This window comes from Oncorhynchus masou, chromosome 17 (genome assembly GCF_036934945.1).
Source record: "Oncorhynchus masou masou isolate Uvic2021 chromosome 17, UVic_Omas_1.1, whole genome shotgun sequence".
Lineage (NCBI taxonomy): Eukaryota > Metazoa > Chordata > Actinopteri > Salmoniformes > Salmonidae > Oncorhynchus > Oncorhynchus masou.
The window spans coordinates 4194430-4220286 of record NC_088228.1 but is presented as its reverse complement, the minus strand read 5'-3'; the positions used below and the strand labels follow the sequence as shown (position 1 = coordinate 4220286).

The following is a 25857-nucleotide window of genomic DNA, read 5'->3' as shown; positions in this document are numbered from 1 at the left end:
CTCTTTGTCTCCCTCTTTTCCTCCCTCTCTTTGTCTCCCTCTTTTCCTCCCTCTCTTTGTCTCCCTCTTTTCCTCCCTCTCTTTGTCTCCCTCTTTTCCTCCCTCTCGTTGTCTCCCTCTTTTCCTCCCTCTCTTTGTCTCCCTCTATTCCTCCCTCTCTTTGTCTCCTCTTTTCCTCCCTCTCTTTGTCTCCCTCTATTCCTCCCTCTCTTTGTCTCCCTTTTTCCTCCCTCTCTTGTCTCCCTCTTTTCCTCCCTCTCTTTGTCTCCCTCTTTCCCTCCCTCTCTTTGTCTCCCTCTTTTCCTCCCTCTCTTTGTCTCCCTCTTTTCCTCCCTCTCTTTGTCTCCCTCTTTTCCTCCCTCTCGTTGTCTCCCTCTTTTCCTCCCTCTCGTTGTCTCCCTCTTTTCCTCCCTCTCTTTGTCTCCCTCTTTTCCTCCCTCTCTTTGTCTCCCTCTTTTCCTCCCTCTCTTTGTCTCCCTCTATTCCTCCCTCTCTTTGTCTCCCTCTTTTCCTCCCTCTCTTTGTCTCCCACTTTCCTCCCTCTCTTTGTCTCCCTCTATTCCTCCCTCTCTTTGTCTCCCTCTTTTCCTCCCTCTCTTTGTCTCCCTCTTTTCCTCCCTCTCTTTGTCTCCCTCTTTTCCTCCCTCTCTTCATCTCCCTCTTTTCCTCCCTCTCTTTGTCTCCCTCTTTTCCTCCCTCTCTTCATCTCCCTCTTTTCCTCCCTCTCTTTGTCTCCCTCTTTTCCTCCCTCTCTTTGTCTCCCTCTTTTCCTCCCTCTCTTTGTCTCCCTCTATTCCTCCCTCTCTTTGTCTCCCTCTTTTCCTCCCTCTCGTTGTCTCCCTCTTTTCCCCCTCTCTTTGTCTCCCTCTTTCCTCCCTCTCTTTGTCTCCCTCTATTCCTCCCTCTCTTTGTCTCCCGCTTTTCCTCCCTCTCTTTGTCTCCCGCTTTTCCTCCCTCTCTTTGTCTCCCTCTTTTCCTCCCTCTCTTTGTCTCCCTCTTTTCCTCCCTCTCTTTGTCTCCCTCTTTTCCTCCCTCTCTTTGTCTCCCTCTTTTCCTCCCTCTCTTTGTCTCCCTCTTTCCTCCCTCTCTTTGTCTCCCTCTATTCCTCCCTCTCTTTGTCTCCCTCTATTCCTCCCTCTCTTTGTCTCCCTCTTTTCCTCCCTCTCTTTGTCTCCCTCTATTCCTCCCTCTCTTTGTCTCCCTCTTTTCCTCCCTCTCTTCAGAGCTTCTTTGAGGGGCAGTCAGCGCCATGGGACTCCGCGAAGAAAGATGAGAACCGGATGAAGAATCGATATGGGAACATTATTGCGTGTGTGTATAAAGCAATAATCTGATATTATAGACTGGTCTTTCTCTCTCTCCTCTCTGATCAATAATCTATATTATAGACTGGTCTCTCTATCTCCTCTCTGATCAATAATCTATATTATAGACCGGTCTCTCAATCTCCTCTCTGATCAATAATCTATATTATAGACTGGTCTCTCTCTCCTCTGATCAATATGCATCTATATTATAGACTGGTCTCTCTATCTCCTCTCTGATCAATATTAATCTATATTATAGACTGGTCTCTCTATCTCCTCTCTGATCTATAATCTATATTATAGACTAGTCTCTCTCTCCTCTCTGATCAATATGCATCTATATTATAGACTGGTCTCTCTATCTCTTCTCTGATCAAAATCAATCTATATTATAGACTGGTCTCGTCTCTCTATCTCCTCTCTGATCAATATGAATCTATATTATAGACTGGTCTCTCTATCTCCTCTATGATCAATATGAATCTATGTTATAGACTGGTCTCTTTTTCTCCTCTCTGATCAATAATCTATATTATAGACTGGTCTCTCTCTCCTCTCTGATCAATAATCTATATTATAGACTGGTCTCTCTATCTCCTCTCTGATCAATAATCTATATTATAGACTGGTCTCTCTCTCCTCTGATCAATATGCATCTATATTATAGACTGGTCTCTCTATCTCCTCTCTGATCAATAATCTATATTATAGACTGGTCTCTCTATCTCCTCTCTGATCAATAATCTATATTATAGACTGGTCTCTCTCTCCTCTCTGATCAATATGCATCTATATTGTATTAGGGTGTCCAATCAAAAATGCATCTTTTGACCAAGGGGTAAAATAATAAGTTAATTGTGTAGATACTAATCTAAGACAACCAATGGTCCAAACGTCTCTGTGATAATCTATTATTTGAGGCCAGAGAATAAAACATTTGAATAATCTGGAAAATGGCATCTGACACCGTTGAACGAGGCATCTTTCATAAATCAATATAGTCAGATTTTGAGACACGACCATGTAGTATTTTAATATTTTAGTATATATATATATATATATATACTGCTCAAAAAATATATATACATCTTTTATTTAACCTTTATTAAACCAGGTACACTAGTTGAGAACAAGTTCTCATTTGCAACTGCGACCTGGCCAAGATAAAGCATAGCAGTGTGAACAGACAACACAGAGTTACACATGGAGTAAACAATTAACAAGTCAATAACACAGTAGAAAAAAAAGAGTCTATATACATTGTGTGCAAAAGGCATGAGGAGGTTGGCAAATAATTACAATTTTGCAGATTAACACTGGAGTGATAAATGATCAGATGGTCATGTACAGGTAGAGATATTGGTGTGCAAAAGAGCAGAAAAGTAAATAAATAAAAACAGTATGGGGATGAGGTAGGTAAAATTGGGTGGGCTATTTACCGATAAGACTATGTACAGCTGCAGCGATCGGTTAGCTGCTCAGATAGCAGATGTTTGAAGTTGGTGAGGGAGATAAAAGTCTCCAACTTCAGCGATTTTTGCAATTCGTTCCAGTCACAGGCAGCAGAGAACTGGAAGGAAAGGCGGCCAAATGAGGTGTTGGCTTTAGGGATGATCAGTGAGATACACCTGCTGGAGCGCGTGCTACGGGTGGGTGTTGCCATCGTGACCAGTGAACTGAGATAAGGCGGAGCTTTACCTAGCATGGACTTGTAGATGACTTGGAACCAGTGGGTCTGGCAACGAATATTTAGCGAGGGCCAGCCGACTAGAGCATACAGGTCGCAGTGGTGGGTGGTATAGGGTGCTTTAGTGACAAAACGGATGGCACTGTGATAAACTGCATCCAGTTTGCTGAGTAGAGTGTTGGAAGCTATTTTGTAGATGACGTCGCCGACGTCGAGGATCGGTAGGATAGTCAGTTTTACTAGGGTAAGTTTGGCGGCGTGAGTGAAGGAGGCTTTGTTGCGGAATAGAAAGCCGACTCCAGATTTGATTTTCGATTGGAGATGTTTGATATGAGTCTGGAAGGAGAGTTTACAGTCTAGCCAGACACCTAGGTACTTATAGATGTCCACATATTCAAGGTCGGAACCATCCAGGGTGGTGATACTAGTCAGGCGTGCGGGTGCAGGCAGCAAACGGTTGAAAAGCATGCATTTGGTTTTACTAGCATTTAAGAGCAATTGGAGACCACGGAAGGAGTGTTGTATGGCATTGAAGCTCGTTTGGAGGTTTGTTAGCACAGTGTCCAAGGAAGGGCCAGAAGTATACAGAATGGTGTCGTCTGCGTAGAGGTGGATCAGGGAATCGTCTGCAGCAAGAGCAACATCATTGATATATACAGAGAAAAGAGTTGGCCCGAGAATTGAACCCTGTGGCACCCCCATAGAGACTGCCAGAGGACCGGACAGCATACCCTCCGTTTTGACACACTGCACTCTGTCTGCAAAGTAGTTGGTGAACCAGGCAAGGCAGTCATCAGAAAAACCAAGGCTACTGAGTCTGCCGATAAGAATATGGTGATTGACAGAGTCGAAAGCCTTGGCAATGTCGATGAAGACGGCTGCACAGTACTGTCTTTTATCGATGGCCGTTATGATATCGTTTAGTACCTTGAGCATGGATGAGGTGCACCCGTGACCGGCTCGGAAACCAGATTGCACAGCGGAGAAGGTACGGTGGGATTCGAGATGGTCAGTGACCTGTTTGTTGACTTGGCTTAGGAAGACCTTAGATTGGCAGGGCAGGATGGATATAGGTCTGTAACAGTTTGGGTCCAGGGTGTCTCCCCCTTTGAAGAGGGGGATGACTGCGGCAGCTTTCCAATCCTTGGGGATCTCAGACGATATGAAAGAGAGCTTGAACAGGCTGGTAATAGGGGTTGCGACAATGGCGGCGGATAGTTTCAGAAATAGAGGGTCCAGATTGTCAAGCCCAGCTGATTTGTACGGGTCCAGGCTTTGCAGCTCTTTCAGAACATCTGCTATCTGGATTTGGGTAAAGGAGAAGCTGGGGAGGCTTGGGCGAGTAGCTGCGGGGGGGCGGAGCTGTTGGCCAAGGTTGGAGTAGCTAGGCGGAAGGCATGGACAGCCGTTGAGAAATGCTTGTTAAAGTTTTTGATAATCATGGATTTATCGGTGGTGACCGTGTTACCTAGCCTCAGTGCAGTGGGCAGCTGGGAGGAGGTGCTCTTGTTCTCCATGGACTTCACAGTGTCCCAGAACTTTTTGGAGTTGGAGCTACAGGATGCAATTTTCTGCCTGAAGAAGCTGGCCTTAGCTTTCCTGACTGACTGCGTGTATTGGTTCCTGACTTCCCTGAACAGTTGTATATCACGGGGACTATTCGATGCTATTGCAGTCCTCCACAGAATGTTTTTGTGCTGGTCGAGGGCAGTCAGGTCTGGAGTGAACCAAGGGCTGTATCTGTTCTTAGTTCTGCATTTTTTGAACGGAGCATGCTTATCTAAAATGGTGAGGAAGTTACTTTTAAAGAATGACCAGGCATCCTCAACTGACGGGATGAGGTCAATGTCCTTCCAGGATACCCGGGCCAGGTCGATTAGAAAGGCCTGCTCACAGAAGTGTTTTAGGGAGCGTTTGACAGTGATGAGGGGTGGTCGTTTGACTGCGGCTCCGTAGCGGATACAGGCAATGAGGCAGTGATCGCTGAGATCTTGGTTGAAGACGGTGGAGGTGTATTTTAAGGGCCAGTTGGTCAGGATGACGTCTATGAGGGTGCCCTTGTTTAGAGATTTAGGGTTGTATCTGGTGGGTTCCTTGATGATTTGTGTGAGATTGAGGGCATCTAGCTTAGATTGTAGGACTGCCGGGGTGTTAAGCATATCCCAGTTTAGGTCACCTAACAGTACAAACTCTGAAGCTAGATGGGGGGCGATCAATTCACAATTGGTGTCCAGGGCACAGCTGGGAGCTGAGGGGGGTCGGTAGCAGGCGGCAACAGTGAGAGTCTTATTTCTGGAGAGAGTCATTTTTAAGATTAGTAGTTCGAACTGTTTGGGTATGGACCTGGAAAGTATGACATTACTTTGCAGGCTCTCTCTGCAGTAGACTGCAACTCCTCCCCCTTTGGCAGTTCTATCTTGATGGAAAATGTTATAGTTGGGTATGGAAATCTCCAAATTTTTGGTGGCCTTCCTGAGCCAGGATTCAGACACGGCAAGGACATCAGGGTTAGCAGAGTGTGCTAAAGCAGTGAGTAAAACAAACTTAGAGAGGAGGCTTCTGATGTTGACATGCATAAAACCAAGGCTTTTTCGATCACAGAAGTCAACAAATGAGGGTGCCTGGGGACATGCAGGGCCTGGATTTACCTCCACATCACCCGCGGAACAGAGGAGGAGTAGTATGAGGGTGCTGCTAAAGGCTATCAAAACTGGTCGCCTAGAGCGTTGGGGACAAAGAATAAAAGGAGCAGATTTCTGGGCATGGTAGAATATATTCGGGGCATAATGCGCAGACAGGGGTATGGTGGGGTGCGGGTACAGCGGAGGTAAGCCCAGGCACTGGGTGATGATAAGAGAGGTTGTATCTCTGGACATGCTAGTTGTAATGGGTGAGGTCACCGCATATGTGGGAGGTGGGACAAAGGAGGTATCAGGGGTATGAAGAGTGGAACTAGGCGCTCCATTGTGAACTAAAACAATGATAACTAACCTGAACAACAGTATACAAGGCATATTGACATTTGAGAGAGACATACAGCGAGGCATACAGTAATCACAGGTGTTGAATTGGGAAAGCTAGCTTAAACAGTAGGTGAGACAACAACAGCTAATCATCTAGCACAACAACAGCAGGTAAAATGGCGTTGACTAGGCAACGGAGCCGACAGATAAAACATAAACAAGCAGAATGAGGTACCGTGATTAATGGACAGTCCAGCGTGCATCAGCTATGTAGCCAAGTGATCAGAGTCCAGGGGGAAGGGAAGCTGGATTAGTGAGTGTTATCCAGGTTAAAAAAAAACTAACAATGACTAAATAGCTTGTAGCTAGTTAGCTAGTTAGCTTCTGGAGGTTCTTGAGTGTGTTCTAAAAATTAAAAATAATAGCGATTCCGTATCACATAGGGTGAGGCAGGTTACCGGAAGGTATAAACAAATCAAAAATCGGAAAGAGATAGAGAGTAAATATGGGTCCAGTGAGTGTTTGGGACGAGGCGATTCAGAAGGTTAGCAGGCCTGTGCTAACAAGCTAACAGTTAGTAGGCCGGGGCTAAACAAGATAGCAGTTAGCAGGCCGAAATAGCAAGCAAGGGCTAGAGAGTTAGCCCTTGTTAGCATGTCAAATGTGCAACCAGAGGGATAAAAAAACTCTAGACCACATTTACTCCACACACAGAGATGCCCACAAAGCTCTCCCTCACCCTCTATATGGCAAATCTATCCTCCCGATTCCTGCTTGAGAGCAAAAATGAAAAGCAGGAATCACCAGTGACTCAGTCAATAAAAAAATAGTCAGATGAAGCAGATGCTAAGCTACAGGACTGTTTTGCACAGACTGGAATATGTTCCGGTATTCTTCCAATGGCATTGAGGAGTACATCAGTCATTGGCTTCATTAATAAGTGCATCAATGACGTCATCACCACAGTGACCGTACGTACCCCAACCAGAAGCCATGGATTACAGGCAACATCTGCACTGAATTAAAGGCTAGAGATGCCGCTTTCAAGGACTGGGACTCTAACCCGGAAGCTTATAAGAAATCCCACTATGCCCTCCGACGAACCACCAAACAGGCAAAGTGTTAAATACAGGACTATGATCGAATAGTACTACGCTGGCTCCAACATTCGTCGGATGTGGCAGGGTTTGCTGAATAATTTTGCCCGCCCAATTTTTCAGTTTTTGATTTGTTAAAAAAGTTTGAAATATCCAATAAATGTCGTTCCACTTCATGATTGTGTCCCACTTGTTGTTGATTCTTCACAAAAAAATACAGTTTTATATCTTTATGTTTGAAGCCTGAAATGTGGCAAAAGGTCGCAAAGTTCAAGGGGGCCGAATACTTTCGCAAGGCACTGTATATACACAGTGGGGAGAACAAGTATTTGATACACTGCTGATTTAGCAGGTTTTCCTACTTACAAAGCGTGTAGAGGTCTGTAATATTTCATCATAGGTTCACTTCAACTGTGAGAGACTGAATCTAAAACAAAAATCCAGCAAATCACATTGTATGATTTTTAAGTAATTAATTTGCATACGATAAAAATGACAGACCTCTACATGATTTCTAACCATAAACAAGCGTCTGACTGAAATATCAACTTTACTGTGAACTTTATATTTTCTAAAAAGCCTTTCACATGTTATTCAGCTCGTGTTGATTCAAGGTTTTGGGGGTTTCACGACGAAGTAAAATACTTTTAAAAAGTTGCTTACGAGAAAGCCGGCAACGCAAAAATATTAAATATTAAATATTATATAATAATAAATAAATAATATATACATAAACAAAAATACTGCTCTGTCAACAGAGCTCTTCTGTATGTGGCCCAAAATCCCACTGAACCATTCAGAACCTGAAGACTCATATTTGTATCTGGGTAAAATGTATTTTATAAAAATAAGGAAGTGAAATTTCATCAGCAAAGCGCGTTCACCCCACCCTGGACAGAGTTATTACTTGATTCTTTCTCATTGGGATCATCTGGTCTAAGACCTTGGCTCTGCTATATGAACTCTAGTGTTTTTTTTAATTAGACTCCTGGAGTGGTTATCTTTGGATAGTGGCTGACTCAGAGATATACTGTTAAAAGAAGATATCAATGCTTTTTATTTTTGATAAAGTGGTGTATGCCGAGTATTTATATTTGAGCATAGCTTCATGCCTTCATTGGTGACCTTCTCAGTAAGCATGCTGTTACACCACGATGTCAGTTTGCATATGTTTCTCCCTCTCCTTCTCTCTCCTCCCATACATCCTACGTTTCTCCCTCTCCTTCTCTCTCCTCCCACTCCTTTCACATCCTACATTTCTCCCTCTCCTTCTCTCTTCCACTCCTTTCACATCCTTTTCTCCCTCTCCTTCTCTCTCCTCCCACACATCCTACATTTCTCCCTCTCCTTCTCTCTCCTCCCACACTCCTTTCACATCCTACATTTCTCCCTCTCCTTCTCTCTCCTCCCACTCCTTTCACATCCTACATTTCTCCCTCTCCTTCTCTCTCCTCCCACTCCTTTCACATCCTACATTTCTCCCTCTCCTTCTCTCTCCTCCCACTCCTTTCACATCCTACATTTCTCCCTCTCCTTCTCTCTCTCTCCTCCCACTCCTTTCACATCCTACATTTCTCCCTCTCCTTCTCTCTCTCCTCCCACTCCTTTCACATCCTACATTTCTCCCTCTCCTTCTCTCTCCTCCCACTCCTTTCACATCCTACATTTCTCCCTCTCCTTCTCTCTCCTCCCACTCCTTTCACATCCTACATTTCTCCCTCTCCTTCTCTCTCCTCCCACTCCTTTCTCGTCCTACATTTCTCCCTCTCCTTCTCTCTCCTCCCACTCCTTTCACATCCTATATTTCTCCCTCTCCTTCTCTCTCCTCCCACTCCTTTCACATCCTACATTTCTCCCTCTCCTTCTCCTCCCACTCCTTTCTCATCCTGGGACATTTCTCCCTCTCCAAGTCTCTCTCCTCCCACTCCTTTCTCGTCCCACATTTCTCCCTCTCCTTCTCTCTCCTCCCACTCCTTTCTCTCCTCCCACATTTCTCCCTCCCTTCTCTCTCCTCCCACTCCTCCTCCTTTTCTCATCCCTTCTCACTTTTCTCCCTTTCTCCTTCTCCTTCTCTCTCCTCCCACTCCTTTCACATCCTACATTTCTCCCTCTCCTTCTCTCTCCTCCCACTCCTTTCACATCCTACATTTCTCCCTCTCCTTCTCTCTCCTCCCACTCCTTTCTCATCCTACATTTCTCCCTCTCCTTCTCTCTCCTCCCACTCCTTTCACATCCTACATTTCTCCCTCTCCTTCTCTCTCCTCCCACTCCTTTCACATCCTACATTTCTCCCTCTCCTTCTCTCTCCTCCCACTCCTTTCACATCCTACATTTCTCCCTCTCCTTCTCTCTCTCCCACTCCTCCCACATTTCTCCCACTCCTTTCCCTCCCACTCCTTTCCTTGATTTCTCCCTCTCCTTCTCTCTCTCTCCTCCCACTCCTTTCACATCCTACATTTCTCCCTCTCCTTCTCTCTCCTCCCCCACTCCTTTCACATCCTACATTTCTCCCTCTCCTTCTCTCTCCTCCCACTCCTTTCACATCCTACATTTCTCCCTCCTCCTCCCTCTCTCTCTCTCTCCCACTCCTTTCACATCCTACATTTCTCCCTCTCCTTCTCTCTCCTCCCACTCCTTTCACATCCTACATTTCTCCCTCTCCTTCTCTCTCCTCCCACTCCTTTCACATCCTACATTTCTCCCTCTCCTTCTCTCTCCTCCCACTCCTTTCACATCCTACATTTCTCCTCTCCTCCTTCTCTCTCCTCCCACTCCTTTCACATCCTACATTTCTCCCTCTCCTTCTCTCTCCTCCCACTCCTTTCACATCCTACATTTCTCCCTCTCCTTCTCTCTCCTCCCACTCCTTTCTCGTCCTACATTTCTCCCTCTCCTTCTCTCTCCTCCCACTCCTTTCTCGTCCTACATTTCTCCCTCTCCTTCTCTCTTCTCCCTCTCCTTCTCCTCCTCCCACTCCTTTCTCTTCCTACCTCTCAATTCAATTCAAGGGGCTTTATTGGCATGGGAAACATGTGTTAACATTGCAAGTGAGGTAGATAATATACAAAAGTGAAATAAACAATTAAAATTAACTCTCCCCCTCCTTCTCTCCCCTCTCTTCCTCCTCCATATTCTTTCTCTTCCTAACTATCGTTCTCCTCCTCCCTCCCTCATCTCCCACTCCTCCTCCCTCTCCTTTCTCTTCCTACCCCTCTCTCCTCCCTCCTCTTTCTCTTCCTACCTTTCTCTCTCCTCCTCCTCCCTCTTCTGTGTCTCTCTCTGTGTCCCTCCCTCCTTGATTAACGTGATTCATTCTGAACAGGTTCCTCTCCTCCTCTCTTCCAGATGATCACTCTCGAGTCAGACTTCAGCCCCTGGAGGGAGAGCAGAACTCTGATTACATTAATGCAAATTACGTTGATGTAAGTACACACACCAGCCAGCCAACACACACACACACACCCCGCACACGCACGTACACGCACGCACGCACACACACACACACACACACACACAAAACTAGCTACATGGACGCAAAGGTCATTGTGCTCATTCGCTGCCTTGGTCCCTCTCGAAGGGAGAAGGTGGCTGGCACGGGAGTCGTGAGGGGCCACACACAGAGACAAACACACACACACACACACACACACACAGAGACAAACACACACACACACAGAGACACAGACAGAACCACACACAGACACAGACAGACAGACACACACACACAAACACACACACACACACACACACAGACACAGACAGACATTGGCCCTTATTTTAAACTTGTATGTCTTCCTTCCTTATTTGAATAAGAGATGGCCTGGACTGAGTAGAGGGAAGGCTAATGGGTTGCCGGGGGAAACTGAGGTTCTGGTGCTTTATGGTACGAACGGGACTTATACATAAGGCTAGTGTTAGTGATAAGGAGAGACAGCTCACGTGTAATTCAGAGACAACCATACAACATGAGAACATCAGAATGAATATATTGGAGTGAGTTGGAGCGAAGGTAACAGCGTAGTACAACTGGAGGATTAAGACGCTGGGCTGACAGCAGTGTTAGTACCTCTGTACTGTCTGTAATGACCCCTCTGATGTGTGTCCTGCTGCTGTACCTGAATCCCCAAGAGCACTTCTCCCCTCCCCCCTCCCTCTCTCTACCCCCCTGCCCCCCCTCCGTCTCTCCCTCTCTCTAACCCCCCTGTCCCCCCCCCACCCGTCTCTCCCCTCCCTCTCTCTACCCCCTCCGTCTCCCCCTCCCTCTCTCTGCCCCCCCTCCCTCTCTCTACCCCCCCCCATGCCCCCCCCATCCGTCTCTCTCCCTCTCTCTAACCCCTCCCATCTCTCTCCCTCCACCCCTCCATCTCTCCCCCTCACCATCTATCTCTCTCTCTCCACTCCCCCCCCCATCTCTCTAACCCCCTGTCCCCCCCCCCCTCTCCGTCTCTCCCCTCCCTCTCTCTACCTCCGTCTCCCCCTCCCTCTCTCTACCCCCTCCGTCTCCCCCTCCCTCCTCTACCCCCCCTGTCTCCCCCCCCCCTCCGTCTCTCCCTCCCCTCTCTACCCCCCCTCTGTCTCTCCCTCCCTCTCTCTACCTCCTTCTCTCTACCCCCCACCCCATCTCTCCCCCCCTCTCTCTACCCCCATCTCTCCAACCCCCTCTCTACCCCCCCACCTCTCTCTACCCCCCATCTCTCCCATCTCTCTACCCCCCATCTCTCTACCCCCCCACATCTCTCTACCCCCATCTCTCCCATCTCTCTACCCCCATCTCTCTACCCCCCCATCTCTCTACCTACCCCCCATCTCTCCCATCTCTCTACCCCCCATCTCTCCCATCTCTCTACCACCCCATCTCTCCCATCTCTCTACCCCCCCATCTCTCTACCCCCCACCTCTCTCTACCCCCCATCTCTCCCATCTCTCTCTCCCATCTCTCTACCCCCATCCTCTCTCTACCCCCCATCTCTCCCATCTCTACCCCCCCATCTCTCTACCCCCCCATCTCTCCCATCTCTACCCCCCATCTCTCCCATCTCTCTACCCCCCATCTCCCATCTCTCTACCCCCCATCTCTCCCCCCCCACATCTCTCTACCCCCCATCTCTCCCATCTCTCTACCCCCATCTCTCCCATCTCTCTACCCCCCCATCTCTACCCCCCCCCCACCTCTCTCTGTAATCTGCCTTCAGACGTACATTCATAATACTTGGTGCACACACACACACACACACACACACACAACCAACATGTACGTGACACACACACACACACACACACACACACACACACACACACCAACATGTACGTGACACACACACACACACACACACACACACACACACACCAACATTTCCAAGCGTAAATTGATAATACAAGGTGGGCCAGCAGCGAATGTGTTAAATCATTTCCCTCTCCAAGCACCATTCAGTTTAAGGCCATCATCAGGACCCAGCAAACCAAATGTTCCCAGAACATTCGTTAGGGTTGCAGAAAATGTTCTCATAAAAAACACACAAAAAAAACTGTCCAATTGTGCTGATTATTATACAACGTTTGAATAAAACATTCACCCGCCATTGCAAGATAGTTCCCAGAACAGCATCTGTCATCTGTTATTTAATGGTCCCCGGAATGTTTCATTAGGTTGTGGGAACATTGTAGGGACATTACAAAATATATGTTCCCAAAACACAAGAACTATCCAGTTGTGTGGATGATCATAGAATGTTCCCAAAACAAAAGAACTGTCCAGTTGTGTGGATGATTATACAATCATCACAATCTTTTAGGGTGCAACAAACGTTCACCTGACGTTACAAGAACGTTCCCAGAACATGATTTTCTGTTCGATGGGCGTTGAGGTCAGGGCTCAGCGCAGGCCAGTCAAAAACTTCCACAACGATCTCGACAAACCATATCTGTATGGACCTCGCTTTGTGCACGGGGGCATTGTCATGCTGAAACAGGAAAGGGCCTTCCCCAAAGCTGTTGCCTCAATGTTGGAAGCACAGAACCGTCTAGAATGTCATTGTATGCTGTAGCATTAAGATTACCCTTCACTGGAACTAAGGGGCCAGGTCTGAACCATGAAAAACAACCCCAGACCATTATTCATTCTCCACCAAACTTTACAGTTGGCACTCTGCATTCGGCAGGTAACATTCTCCTGGCATCCGCCAAACCTTGGTGGCCTACCGTTCTGTGAGCTTGGTGGCCTACCGTTCTGTGAGCTTGGTGGCCTACCGTTCTGTGAGCTTGGTGGCCTACCGTTCTGTGAGCTTGGTGGCCTACCGTTCTGTGAGCTTGGTGGCCTACCGTTCTGTGAGCTTGGTGGCCTACCGTTCTGTGAGCTTGGTGGCCTACCGTTCTGTGAGCTTGGTGGCCTACCACTTCATCGGCTGAGCCACTGTTGCTGTTAAACGTTTCCCCTGCACAATAACAGCACTTACAGTTGACCCGGGGCAGCTCTAGCAGGGCAGAAAATTGACGAACTGACTTTTTGAAAAGGTGGCATCCTATGACGGTGCAACGTTGAAACTCACTGAGCTCTTCAGTACGGGTCATTCTACTGCCAATGTTTGTCTATGGAGATCGCATGGCTGTGTGCTCAATTTTATACACCTTATACTCTCTGATCCAGAGCCACTACAGTAGTGAGTCATTTAGCAGACTCTCTGATCCAGAGCCACTACAGTAGTGAGTCATTTAGCAGACTCTCTGATCCAGAGCCACTACAGTAGTGAGTCATTTAGCAGACTCTCTGATCCAGAGCCACTACAGTAGTGAGTCATTTAGCAGACTCTCTGATCCAGAGCCACTACAGTAGTGAGTCATTTAGCAGACTCTTGATCCAGAGCCACTACAGTAGTGAGTCATTTAACAGACTCTCTGATCCAGAGCCACTACAGTAGTGAGTCATTTAGCAGACTCTCTGATCCAGAGCCACTACAGTAGTGAGTCATTTAGCAGACTCTCTGATCCAGAGCCACTACAGTAGTGAGTCATTTAGCAGACTCTCTGATCCAGAGCCACTACAGTAGTGAGTCATTTAGCAGACTCTCTGATCCAGAGCCACTACAGTAGTGAGTCATTTAGCAGACTCTCTGATCCAGAGCCACTACAGTAGTGAGTCATTTAGCAGACTCTCTGATCCAGAGCCACTACAGTAGTGAGTCATTTAGCAGACTCTCTGATCCAGAGCCACTACAGTAGTGAGTCATTTAGCAGACTCTCTGATCCAGAGCCACTACAGTAGTGAGTCATTTAACAGACTCTCTGATCCAGAGCCACTACAGTAGTGAGTCATTTAGCAGACTCTCTGATCCAGAGCCACTACAGTAGTGAGTCATTTAGCAGACTCTCTGATCCAGACTCTAGTGAGTCATTTAGCAGACCATCCAGAGCCACTACAGTAGTGAGTCATTTAGCAGACTCTCTGATCCAGAGCCACTACAGTAGTGAGTCATTTAGCAGACTCTCTGATCCAGAGCCACTACAGTAGTGAGTCATTTAGCAGACTTTAGCTCTCTGATCCACTACAGAGTGAGTCATGAGTCATTCAGTGAGTGAGTCATTTAGCAGACTCTCTGATCCAGAGCCACTACAGTAGTGAGTCATTTAGCAGACTCTCTGATCCAGAGCCACTACAGTAGTGAGTCATGAGTCATTCAGTGAGTCAGTGAGTCATTTAACAGACTCTCTGCAGTGCCACTACAGTAGTGAGTCATTTAACAGACTCTCTGATCCAGAGCCACTACAGTAGTGAGTCATTTAGCAGACTCTCTGCAGTGCCACTACAGTAGTGAGTCATTTAGCAGACTCTCTGATCCAGAGCCACTACAGTAGTGAGTCATTTAGCAGACTCTCTGATCCAGAGCCACTACAGTAGTGAGTCATTTAGCAGACTCTCTGATCCAGAGCCACTACAGTAGTGAGTCATTTAGCAGACTCTCTGCAGTGCCACTACAGTAGTGAGTCATTTAACAGACTCTCTGATCCAGAGCCACTACAGTAGTGAGTCATTTAGCAGACTCTCTGCAGTGCCACTACAGTAGTGAGTCATTTAGCAGACTCTCTGATCCAGAGCCACTACAGTAGTGAGTCATTTAGCAGACTCTCTGATCCAGAGCCACTACAGTAGTGAGTCATTTAGCAGACTCTCTGATCCAGAGCCACACACAGTAGTGATGTCATGATGTTTCTCTGAAAGCCCCTTGAACAAGCCTGTCCTGACTAATCTACTGTCTAGAACTTCATCAGGGTTAATATGTTAGTTATATCATGAATATAATATATAAATATATTAATATGCCTTTGATTAGCAGTCAGTGAAGGTTTAAGTCATTTTAGCAGACTAAATCAAATCAAATTTTAGTTGTCACATACAGTAGTGAGATCATAATCAGTGAGTCAGTGATTCTATTTAGCAATGCAGTAATAACCAACAAGTAATCTAACTAACAATTCAAACTGAGCCTTATACACAAGTGTACTAAAGAACTTAATAAAGATATATGAATGAGTGATGGTGAGCAGCATGGGAATGTTCTCGAGTTATATTCGTATGGGGATGAGATGAATAATGTAGGGTAAGTAACATTATATAAGGTAGCATTGTTTAAAGTGGCTAGTGATATATTTACATCATTTCCCATCAATTCCCATTATTAAAGTAGGTTACAATGGGAGTCTCAACCCTGCCTTCTACATCAGTCTCAGCCCCGCCTTCTACATTTGGGCTATTTACTAATGCCAGAAGTCAAGAATATATGCATATTAAATATTAAGTAATGATTGTTTTCCACTGTTGTACTGATCATTAACACACAGTGATTTTCACAGGAGACAAGTTTCCTAGCCTGTCTGCTTACGGCACCGGAGGAGAACGTACAGCAAACACACACACACACACACACACACACACACACACACACAGAGAGAGATACACACAGAGAGCACACACAGAGAGAGAGAGAGAGAGAGAGAGAGACAGAGACAGGGAGACAGAGACAGGGAGACAGAGAGAGACAGAGAGAGACAGAGAGAGACATAGAGAGAGAGAGAGACACAGAGAGACAGAGAGAGAGACACAGAGAGACAGAGAGAGACACAGAAAGACAGAGAGAGACACACAGAGATACACACAGAGAGAGACACAGAGAGACACACAGAGACAGATACAGAGAGAGACACACACACAGAGAGACAGACACAGAGAGACAGAGAGACACACAGAGACACAGAGAGACAGAGAGAGAGACACAGAGAGACAGAGAGTCACAGAGAGACACAGAGACACACAGACACACAGACACACACACACACACACACACACACACACACACACACACACAGAGAGAGACACACACAGAGAGAGAGAGAGACACAGACACACAGAGAGAGAGAGAGAGAGAGAGAGAGAGAGAGACAGAGAGAGAGAGACAGAGACAGAGAGCACACAGAGAGACAGAGAGTCACACACAGAGAGAGAGAGAGACAGAGAGACACAGAGAGAGAGACACACAGAGAGAGAGAGAGAGAGAGAGAGAGAGAGAGAGACACACACACTTTTTTGCCATCAAGGGCATATGAATATTTATAAATTAATTTCAAAATGTGCCATTTTCTGGTTTATTCATGTTTAATGTGACTTTAAATCGCTGACATTGGTTTTACACAAAAGGACTTTTATGATGTTTCTCACACTTGACTATTTAGGAGAGTGCACCTCCTACATTTAAATAAATATTAGTAAACTTGTTCACAAAGCAATGGCTGAAACTGCTTATCTTTGACACACCAGCTGGCTGTAAAGCACTGGTTTTCCAGGTTTCAACAGGTTCCGGTCAGTCTTGACAGAATCAAGTTTTTTTTGCAAGAGTCATTTGAGAATTGAGTCACTTGAGAATTGAGCAGAATCAGAGTCATTTCACAGTCACTTGAGAATTGAGCGGAATCACACACAGAATTGAGCATACACACACACTTATTTGAGAATCGAGTCACAGAATTGAGCACGAGAGTCACACTTGAGAATTGAGCGGAATCGACACAAAAGAACACACACACACTCCGCAGTAACATTTGGGCTACGTACATTTTTTTTGTAAAATTCAAGGAGAGGGATGTTGTTGCACAGATGGATAATGATGTTTCTCTGAAAGTTCCCAGGTGTTTACTTTTCACATCCTTTTAAACCTCGAACAAGCCTGTCTTGTCTGACTAATCTACTCAAACTATTTCTTTGACAGCAGATCTAGAACTTCTCCATTGGAGCAGGGTTAATATGAATTAAATTATAATATAGAGAGGATATTTAATATAATTCCCATATAAACACTATTATTAATATGCCTTTGATTAGCACCCTGACAGAGCTGCTGTAAGGTTTTTGTAAGTCATTTCTATAGGTTTGAATGACAGACTTTGTTGTTTTTACAGTAAGTATCAAATCAAATTTTATTTCTTGAGATGTTGTTTCAATATATCATAATTTTCATCTCATGATGCCATCTATTTTGTGATGTGCAGATGTTAATTCATGGTTGGGATGGTGTTCGAAGTGATGGTCATTATGGCCAAACAGTTATATTTTTTCATCAGAAATTTCTCCAAAAAGTATGATTTTGTCCCCATATGCAGTTCAAACCGTAGTTCCGGTTTTGGAGCAATGGTTGTGTCAGTAATAATACTTTTGTACCTGTTTCCTCCAGCATCTCACAAGGGACTTTGCTGTTGTTCTGGGAATTTGCTAACTATCTCTAGGAGACAATTCCTTCCTGAGTGGTAATGGCTACTGTCTTATACACAAGTGTAAATTGCTGCCAAAGATGAACCAGACTTGTGGAGGTCTACAATTATTTTTCTGAGGTCTTTTTGATTTTCCATGATGTCAAGCAAAGATACTGAGTTTGAAGGTGGGCCTTGAAATACATCCACAGGTACACCTCCAATTGACTTAAATGATGTTGATTGGCCTATCACAAGCTTCTAAAGCCATGTCATAATTTTCTTGAATTTTCCAAGTTGTTTAAAGGCACAGTCAATTTAGTGTATGTAAACTTCTGACCCACTGGAATTGTGATACAGTGAATTATAGGTGAAATAATCTGTCTGTAAACAATTATTGGAAAAATAACTTGTGTCATGCACAAAGTAGATGTCCTAACCGACTTGCCTAAACTATAGTTTGTTAACAAGACATTTGTGGAGTGGTTGAAAAATGAGTTTAAATGACTCTAACGAACCTAAATTGTATGTAAACTTCTGATTTCAACTGTATCTCCTGAGAGAAGACAGGGACAAATACAATTCGAGGGATGAGGTTTAGATTACGGTAATCCCTGAGAATGGCAGGTCTGTTGTGGAGATCAGTCCTGCTCGTAGCTAGATATATCTGGGGATTCTTGTTATCTGTGGAGGTGTGGAGGTGTGTGTGTCTTTCTCACTTTTTAAAGACTTTTTAAAGATTATATTATATATACTGACAAAAGCTTATTCTCTATACAGTTTCCTGACAAACATGTTACATTCATCAATGATGATCAATGATTTAGGCATGATTTATATACTCTGTCTCTCTCTCTTTCTCTCTCTCTCTCTCTCTCTCTCTCTCTCTCTCTCTCTCTCTCTCTCTCTCTGTCTCTCTCTCTCTCTCTGTCTCTCTCTCTCTCTCACTCTCGTTTACAGGGCTACCACAGGCCCAACCATTACATCGCTACCCAGGGTAAGAACAAAACTCATTAACAGTAACATGTTCTACATGCTTCATCAGAGAGTGTGTGTGTGTGTGTTTGGGTGGAAGGACAGATGGATGAATGGATGGGTGGGTAGATGTTGCTTTAAGGCTATCTGTGTGGATGGATGGATGGATGGGTGGGTAGATGTTGCTTTAAGGCTATCTGTGTGGATGGATGAATGGATGGGTGGGTAGATGTTGCTTTAAGGCTATCTGTGTGGATGGATGATTTTTAATGTTTGTTTGTAATGAGGGCGTATGAAGATGTGCTCAGACATCTCAGTCTGTTTATATTACGCTGCGGTGGAGCTCTGATGAAGCTGGTAGAGCTCACACATACACATCAGCTCTGCTTTCTGGGCTAGCAGAACACTCCCCCCTCTCTCTTTCTCTCTCTGTCTGTCTGTCGCCCTCTCTCTCCCCCTCCCTCTCTTTATCTCCCTCTCTATATCTCTCCCTCTCTATATCCCCCTCTCTCTCTCTCCCTCTCTATATCCCCCCCTCTCTCTCTCCCTCTCTATATCCCCCCTCTCTATCTCTCCCTCTCTATTCCCCCTCTCTATATCCCCCCTCTCTCTATCTCCCCCTCTTCATCTCTCCCTCTGTATATCTGTATATCCCCCTCTCTCCCTCTCTCTCTCTCTCTCTCTCTCTCTCTCTATATCCCCCTCTCTCTCTCTCCCTCTCTATATCCCCCTCTCTCTCTCTCCCTCTCTATATCCCCCCTCTCTATCTCTCCCTCTCTATTCCCCCCTCTCTCTCTCTCTCCCTCTCTATATCCCCCCTCTCTATCTCTCCCTCTCTATATCCCCCTCTATATCCCCCCTCTCTATATCCCCCTCTATATCTCTCCCTCTGTATATCCCGCTCTCTCTCTCTCTCTCTTCCTCTCTTTATCTCTCCCTCTCTTCATCTCTCCCTCTCTATATCCCCCCTCTTCATCTCTCCCTCTGTATATCTGTATATCCCCCTCTCTCCCTCTCTCTCTCTCTCTCTCTCAATTTCAATTCAATTCAAGGGCTTTATTGGCATGGGAAACATGTGTTAACATTGCCAAAGCAAGTGAGGTAGATAATATATAAAGTGAATATATAAAGTCTCTCTCTCTCTCTCAGGGCTCTCTCTTGCTTTCTCTCTCTCTCCCTCTCTATCCCTACCGATCCCCCTCTATCTCCCCCTTTCTCTAAATGAATGGATTGTCCACTGTGCATGCTCATTTATTTCCAGTGTTAATCTGTCAAACAGACTCTCTGACCTCAGAGGTTAAATCATTTATTTCCAGTGTTAATCTGTCCAACAGACTCTCTGACCTCAGAGGTTAAATCAAATGCTTTAATTGTTATGAATCTAGTCTAGATCCCCTCCCTCCCAGGAACAAGACACACACACACACACACACACACGCTCACATACACACTCTTTCTCTCAAGAACACACACACACTCCACTCCTTCACATCAGAGCACAGCTAGCAGAGGGATTTGAGTGTTAGAGCAAAATGAACGAGAGTTGTTTTGAGATGAGGCCTTAATGGATTCAACAACGTGCTCAATCTCTCTCTCTGTGTGTGTGTGTGTGTGTGTGTGTGTGTGTGTGTGTGCGCGAGCGTGTGTGCGAGTGCTTGTGCGAGTGCGTGTGCGCGTGTCTGTGTGTGTGCGTGTGTGTGTGTGTGTGCGTGTCTGTGTGTGTGTGTGTGCGTGTCTGTGTGTGTGTGTGTGTGTGTGTGTGTGTGTGTGTGTGTGTGTGTGTGTGTGTGTGTGTGTGTGTGTCTGTGTGTGTGTGTGTCTGTGGGTGTGTATTGTATGCAGCTGTCTGCTGTGGTGGAACAGGGAGTTGCATAATTAGCTGTTTATTAGAGCTTTGCCTCTCTACCTCCTCAGTGTCTCAATTAAAACAGGCATCTACACACACACACACACACACACACACACACACCTAAACACATGCCTAAACACACACCTAAACACACACACACACACCTAAACACACACCTAAACACACACACACACACCTATACAAACACACATCTTTAAAGTTGCATAGATCTGTACCACGACACCATCCTGTCTCTGAGCTCTACGGACAATTCCTTCAACCTCATGGCTTGGTTTTTGCTCTGACATGCACTGTCAACTGTGGGATTTTACATAGACAACTGTAGGATATTATATAGACAACTGTAGGACATTACATAGACAACTGTAGGATATTATATAGACAACTGTAGGACATTATATAGACAACTGTAGGACATTATATAGACAACTGTAGGACATTATATAGACAACTGTAGGACATTATATAGATAACTGTAGGACATTACATAGACAACTGTAGGATATTATATAGACAACTGTAGGACATTACATAGACAACTGTAGGATATTATATAGACAACTGTAGGACATTATATAGACAACTGTAGGACATTATATAGACAACTGTAGGACATTACATAGACAACTGTAGGACATTACATAGACAACTGTAGGATATTACATAGACAACTGTAGGACATTATATAGACAACTGTAGGACATTATATAGATAACTGTAGGACATTACATAGACAACTGTAGGACATTATATAGACAACTGTAGGATATTACATAGACAACTGTAGGATATTATATAGACAACTGTAGAATATTACATAGACAACTGTAGGACATTATATAGACAACTGTGGGATATTATATAGACAACTGTAGAACATTACATAGACAACTGTAGGACATTACATAGACAACTGTAGGATATTACATAGACAACTGTAGGACATTATATAGACAACTGTAGGACATTATATAGATAACTGTAGGACATTACATAGACAACTGTAGGACATTATATAGACAACTGTAGAATATTACATAGACAACTGTAGGACATTATATAGACAACTGTAGGACATTATATAGACAACTGTAGGACATTACATAGACAACTGTAGGACATTACATAGACAACTGTAGGATATTACATAGACAACTGTAGGACATTATATAGACAACTGTAGGACATTATATAGATAACTGTAGGACATTACATAGACAACTGTAGGACATTATATAGACAACTGTAGGATATTACATAGACAACTGTAGGATATTATATAGACAACTGTAGAATATTACATAGACAACTGTAGGACATTATATAGACAACTGTGGGATATTATATAGACAACTGTAGAACATTACATAGACAACTGTAGAATATTACATAGACAACTGTAGGACATTATATAGACAACTGTGGGATATTACATAGACAACTGTGGGATATCACATAGACAACTGTGGGACAACTGTAGGATATTACATAGACAACTGTAGGATATTACATAGACAACTGTAGAATATTACATAGACAACTGTAGGACATTATATAGACAACTGTGGGATATTACATAGACAACTGTGGGATATCACATAGACAACTGTGGGACAACTGTAGGATATTATACAGACAACTGTAGGACATTACATAGACAAGTGTAGGACATTATATAGACAACTGTATGACATTATATAGACAACTGTAGGATATTACACAGACAACTGTAGGACATTACATAGACAACTGTAGGACATTACATAGCCTTTCCAAATAATTTCCAATCAATTGAGTTTACTGCAGGTGAACTACAATCAAGTTGTATAAACATCTCAATGATGATCAATGGAAACAGAATTTCAATTTAACTAAATAAGAACAAATTCTTATTTTCAATGACAGCCTAGGAACAGTGGGTTAACTGCCTGTTCAGGGGCAGAACGACAGATTTGAACTTCCAACCTTTCGGTTACTAGTCAAACGCTCTAACCACTAGGCTAAGCTGCTGCCCCACAATGTTGAGTCTCATAGCAAAGGGTCTGAATACTTATGTAAATAAGGAATTTCTGCTTTTAATTTTAAAACATTTGCAGAAATGTAAAAAAAAAAAAAAAAGTTTTTCGCTTTGTCATTATGGGGTATTGGGTGTAGATTTTAGTATAAGGCTGTAACGTAACAAAATGTGGAAAAAGTCAAGGAGTCTGAATACTTTCTGAATGCACTGAATACCTTCAGACAGTATTCACACCCTGTATAGTTTCAGACAGTATTCAAACCCTGTATAGTTTCAGTATTCACACCCTGTATAGTTTCAGACAGTATTCACACCCTGTATAGTTTCAGACAGTATTCACACCCTGTATAGTTTCAGACAGTATTCACACCCTGTATAGTTTCAGACAGTATTCACACCCTGTATAGTTTCAGACAGTATTCACACCCTGTATAGTTTCAGACAGTATTCACACCCTGTATAGTTTCAGACAGTATGCACACCCTGTATAGTTTCAGACAGTATTCACACCCTGTATAGTTTCAGACAGTATTCACACCCTGTATAGTTTCAGACAGTATTCACACCCTGAATAGTTTCAGACAGTATTCACACCCTGTATAGTTTCAGACAGTATTCACACCCTGTATAGTTTCAGTATTCACACCCTGTATAGTTTCAGACAGTATTCACACCCTGTATAGTTTCAGACAGTATTCACACCCTGTATAGTTTCAGACAGTATTCACACCCTGTATAGTTTCAGACAGTATGCACACCCTGTATAGTTTCAGACAGTATGCACACCCTGTATAGTTTCAGACAGTATTCACACCCTGTATAGTTTCAGACAGTATTCACACCCTGTATAGTTTCAGACAGTATTCACACCCTGAATAGTTTCAGAGAGTATTCACACCCTGTATAGTTTCAGACAGTATTCACACCCTGTATAGTTTCAGACAGTATGCACACCCTGTATAGTTTCAGACAGTATTCACACCCTGTATAGTTTCAGACAGTATTCACACCCTGTATAGTTTGACAGTATGCACACCCTGTATAGTTTCAGACAGTATTCACACCCTGTATAGTTTCAGACAGTATTCACACCCTGTATAGTTTCAGACAGTATTCACACCCTGTATAGTTTCAGACAGTATTCACACCCTGTATAGTTTCAGACAGTTACCACACCCTGTATAGTTTCAGACAGTATGCACACCCTGTATAGTTTCAGACAGTATGCACACCCTGTATAGTTTCAGACAGTATTCACACCCTGTATAGTTTCAGACAGTATTCACACCCTGTATAGTTTCAGACAGTATTCACACCCTGTATAGTTTCAGACAGTATGCACACCCTGTATAGTTTCAGACAGTATTCACACCCTGTATAGTTTCAGACAGTATGCACACCCTGTATAGTTTCAGACAGTATGCACACCCTGTATAGTTTCAGACAGTATGCACACCCTGTATAGTTTCAGACAGTATTCACACCCTGTATAGTTTCAGACAGTATTCACACCCGGTATAGTTTCAGACAGTATGCACACCCTGTATAGTTTCAGACAGTATGCACACCCTGTATAGTTTCAGACAGTATTCACACCCTGTATAGTTTCAGACAGTATTCACACCCTGTATAGTTTCAGACAGTATGCACACCCTGTATAGTTTCAGACAGTATGCACACCCTGTATAGTTTCAGACAGTATGCACACCCTGTATAGTTTCAGACAGTATGCACACCCTGTATAGTTTCAGACAGTATTCACACCCTGTATAGTTTCAGACAGTATTCACACCCTGTATAGTTTCAGACAGTATTCACACCCTGTATAGTTTCAGACAGTATGCACACCCTGTATAGTTTCAGACAGTATGCACACCCTGTATAGTTTCAGACAGTATTCACACCCTGTATAGTTTCAGACAGTATTCACACCCTGTATAGTTTCAGACAGTATTCACACCCTGTATAGTTTCAGACAGTATTCACACCCTGTATAGTTTCAGACAGTATTAACACCCTGTATAGTTTCAGACAGTTACCACAGCCTGTATAGTTTCAGACAGTATTCACACCCTGTATAGTTTCAGACAGTATTAACACCCTGTATAGTTTCAGACAGTATTCACACCCTGTATAGTTTCAGACAGTATTCACACCCTGTATAGTTTCAGACAGTATTTACACCCTGTATAGTTTCAGACAGTATGCACACCCTGTATAGTTTCAGACAGTATTCACACCCTGTATAGTTTCAGACAGTATTTACACCCTGTATAGTTTCAGACAGTATTCACACCCTGTATAGTTTCAGACAGTATTCACACCCTGTATAGTTTCAGACAGTATTCACACCCTGTATAGTTTCAGACAGTATTTACACCCTGTATAGTTTCAGACAGTATTCACACCCTGTATAGTTTCAGACAGTATTCACACCCTGTATAGTTTCAGACAGTATTTACACCCTGTATAGTTTCAGACAGTATTCACACCCTGTATAGTTTCAGACAGTATTCACACCCTGTATAGTTTCAGACAGTATTCACACCCTGAATAGTTTCAGACAGTATTCACACCCTGTATAGTTTCAGACAGTATTCACACCCTGTATAGTTTCAGACAGTATTCACACCCTGTATAGTTTCAGACAGTATTCACACCCTGTATAGTTTCAGACAGTATTCACACCCTGTATAGTTTCAGACAGTATTCACACCCTGTATAGTTTCAGACAGTATGCACACCCTGTATAGTTTCAGACAGTATTCACACCCTGTATAGTTTCAGACAGTATTCACACCCTGTATAGTTTCAGACAGTATTCACACCCTGTATAGTTTAAGACAGTATTCACACCCTGTATAGTTTCAGACAGTATTCACACCCTGTATAGTTTCAGACAGTATTCACACCCTGTATAGTTTCAGACAGTATTCACACCCTGTATAGTTTCAGACAGTATTCACACCCTGTATAGTTTCAGACAGTATTCACACCCTGTATCGTTTCAGACAGTATTCACACCCATTGACTTTTTCCACATTTTGTTGTTTTATAAAGTGTAAATAAAATATATTAAATGTAGATTTTGTGTCACTGGACATCACAATAACCCATAATGACATCACAATAACCCCATAATGACATCACAATAACCCCATAATGACATCACAATAACCCCATAATGACATCACAAAACCCCATAATGAC

At 44.0% G+C, this 25857-nt stretch overlaps 1 protein-coding gene across 1 annotated transcript in view; it reads left to right on the top strand.

Annotated features, from left to right (window-relative positions):
• Positions 1–25857, top strand: part of LOC135558338 (receptor-type tyrosine-protein phosphatase mu-like) — a 588334-nt gene that overhangs the window by 449276 nt on the left and 113201 nt on the right. The window contains exons 21-23 of the mRNA XM_064992077.1: positions 1224–1311; positions 10400–10476; positions 18746–18782. Of these exons, the coding sequence (XP_064848149.1) occupies positions 1224–1311; positions 10400–10476; positions 18746–18782 (202 nt within the window). The remainder of the gene's footprint in view (positions 1–1223; positions 1312–10399; positions 10477–18745; positions 18783–25857) is intronic.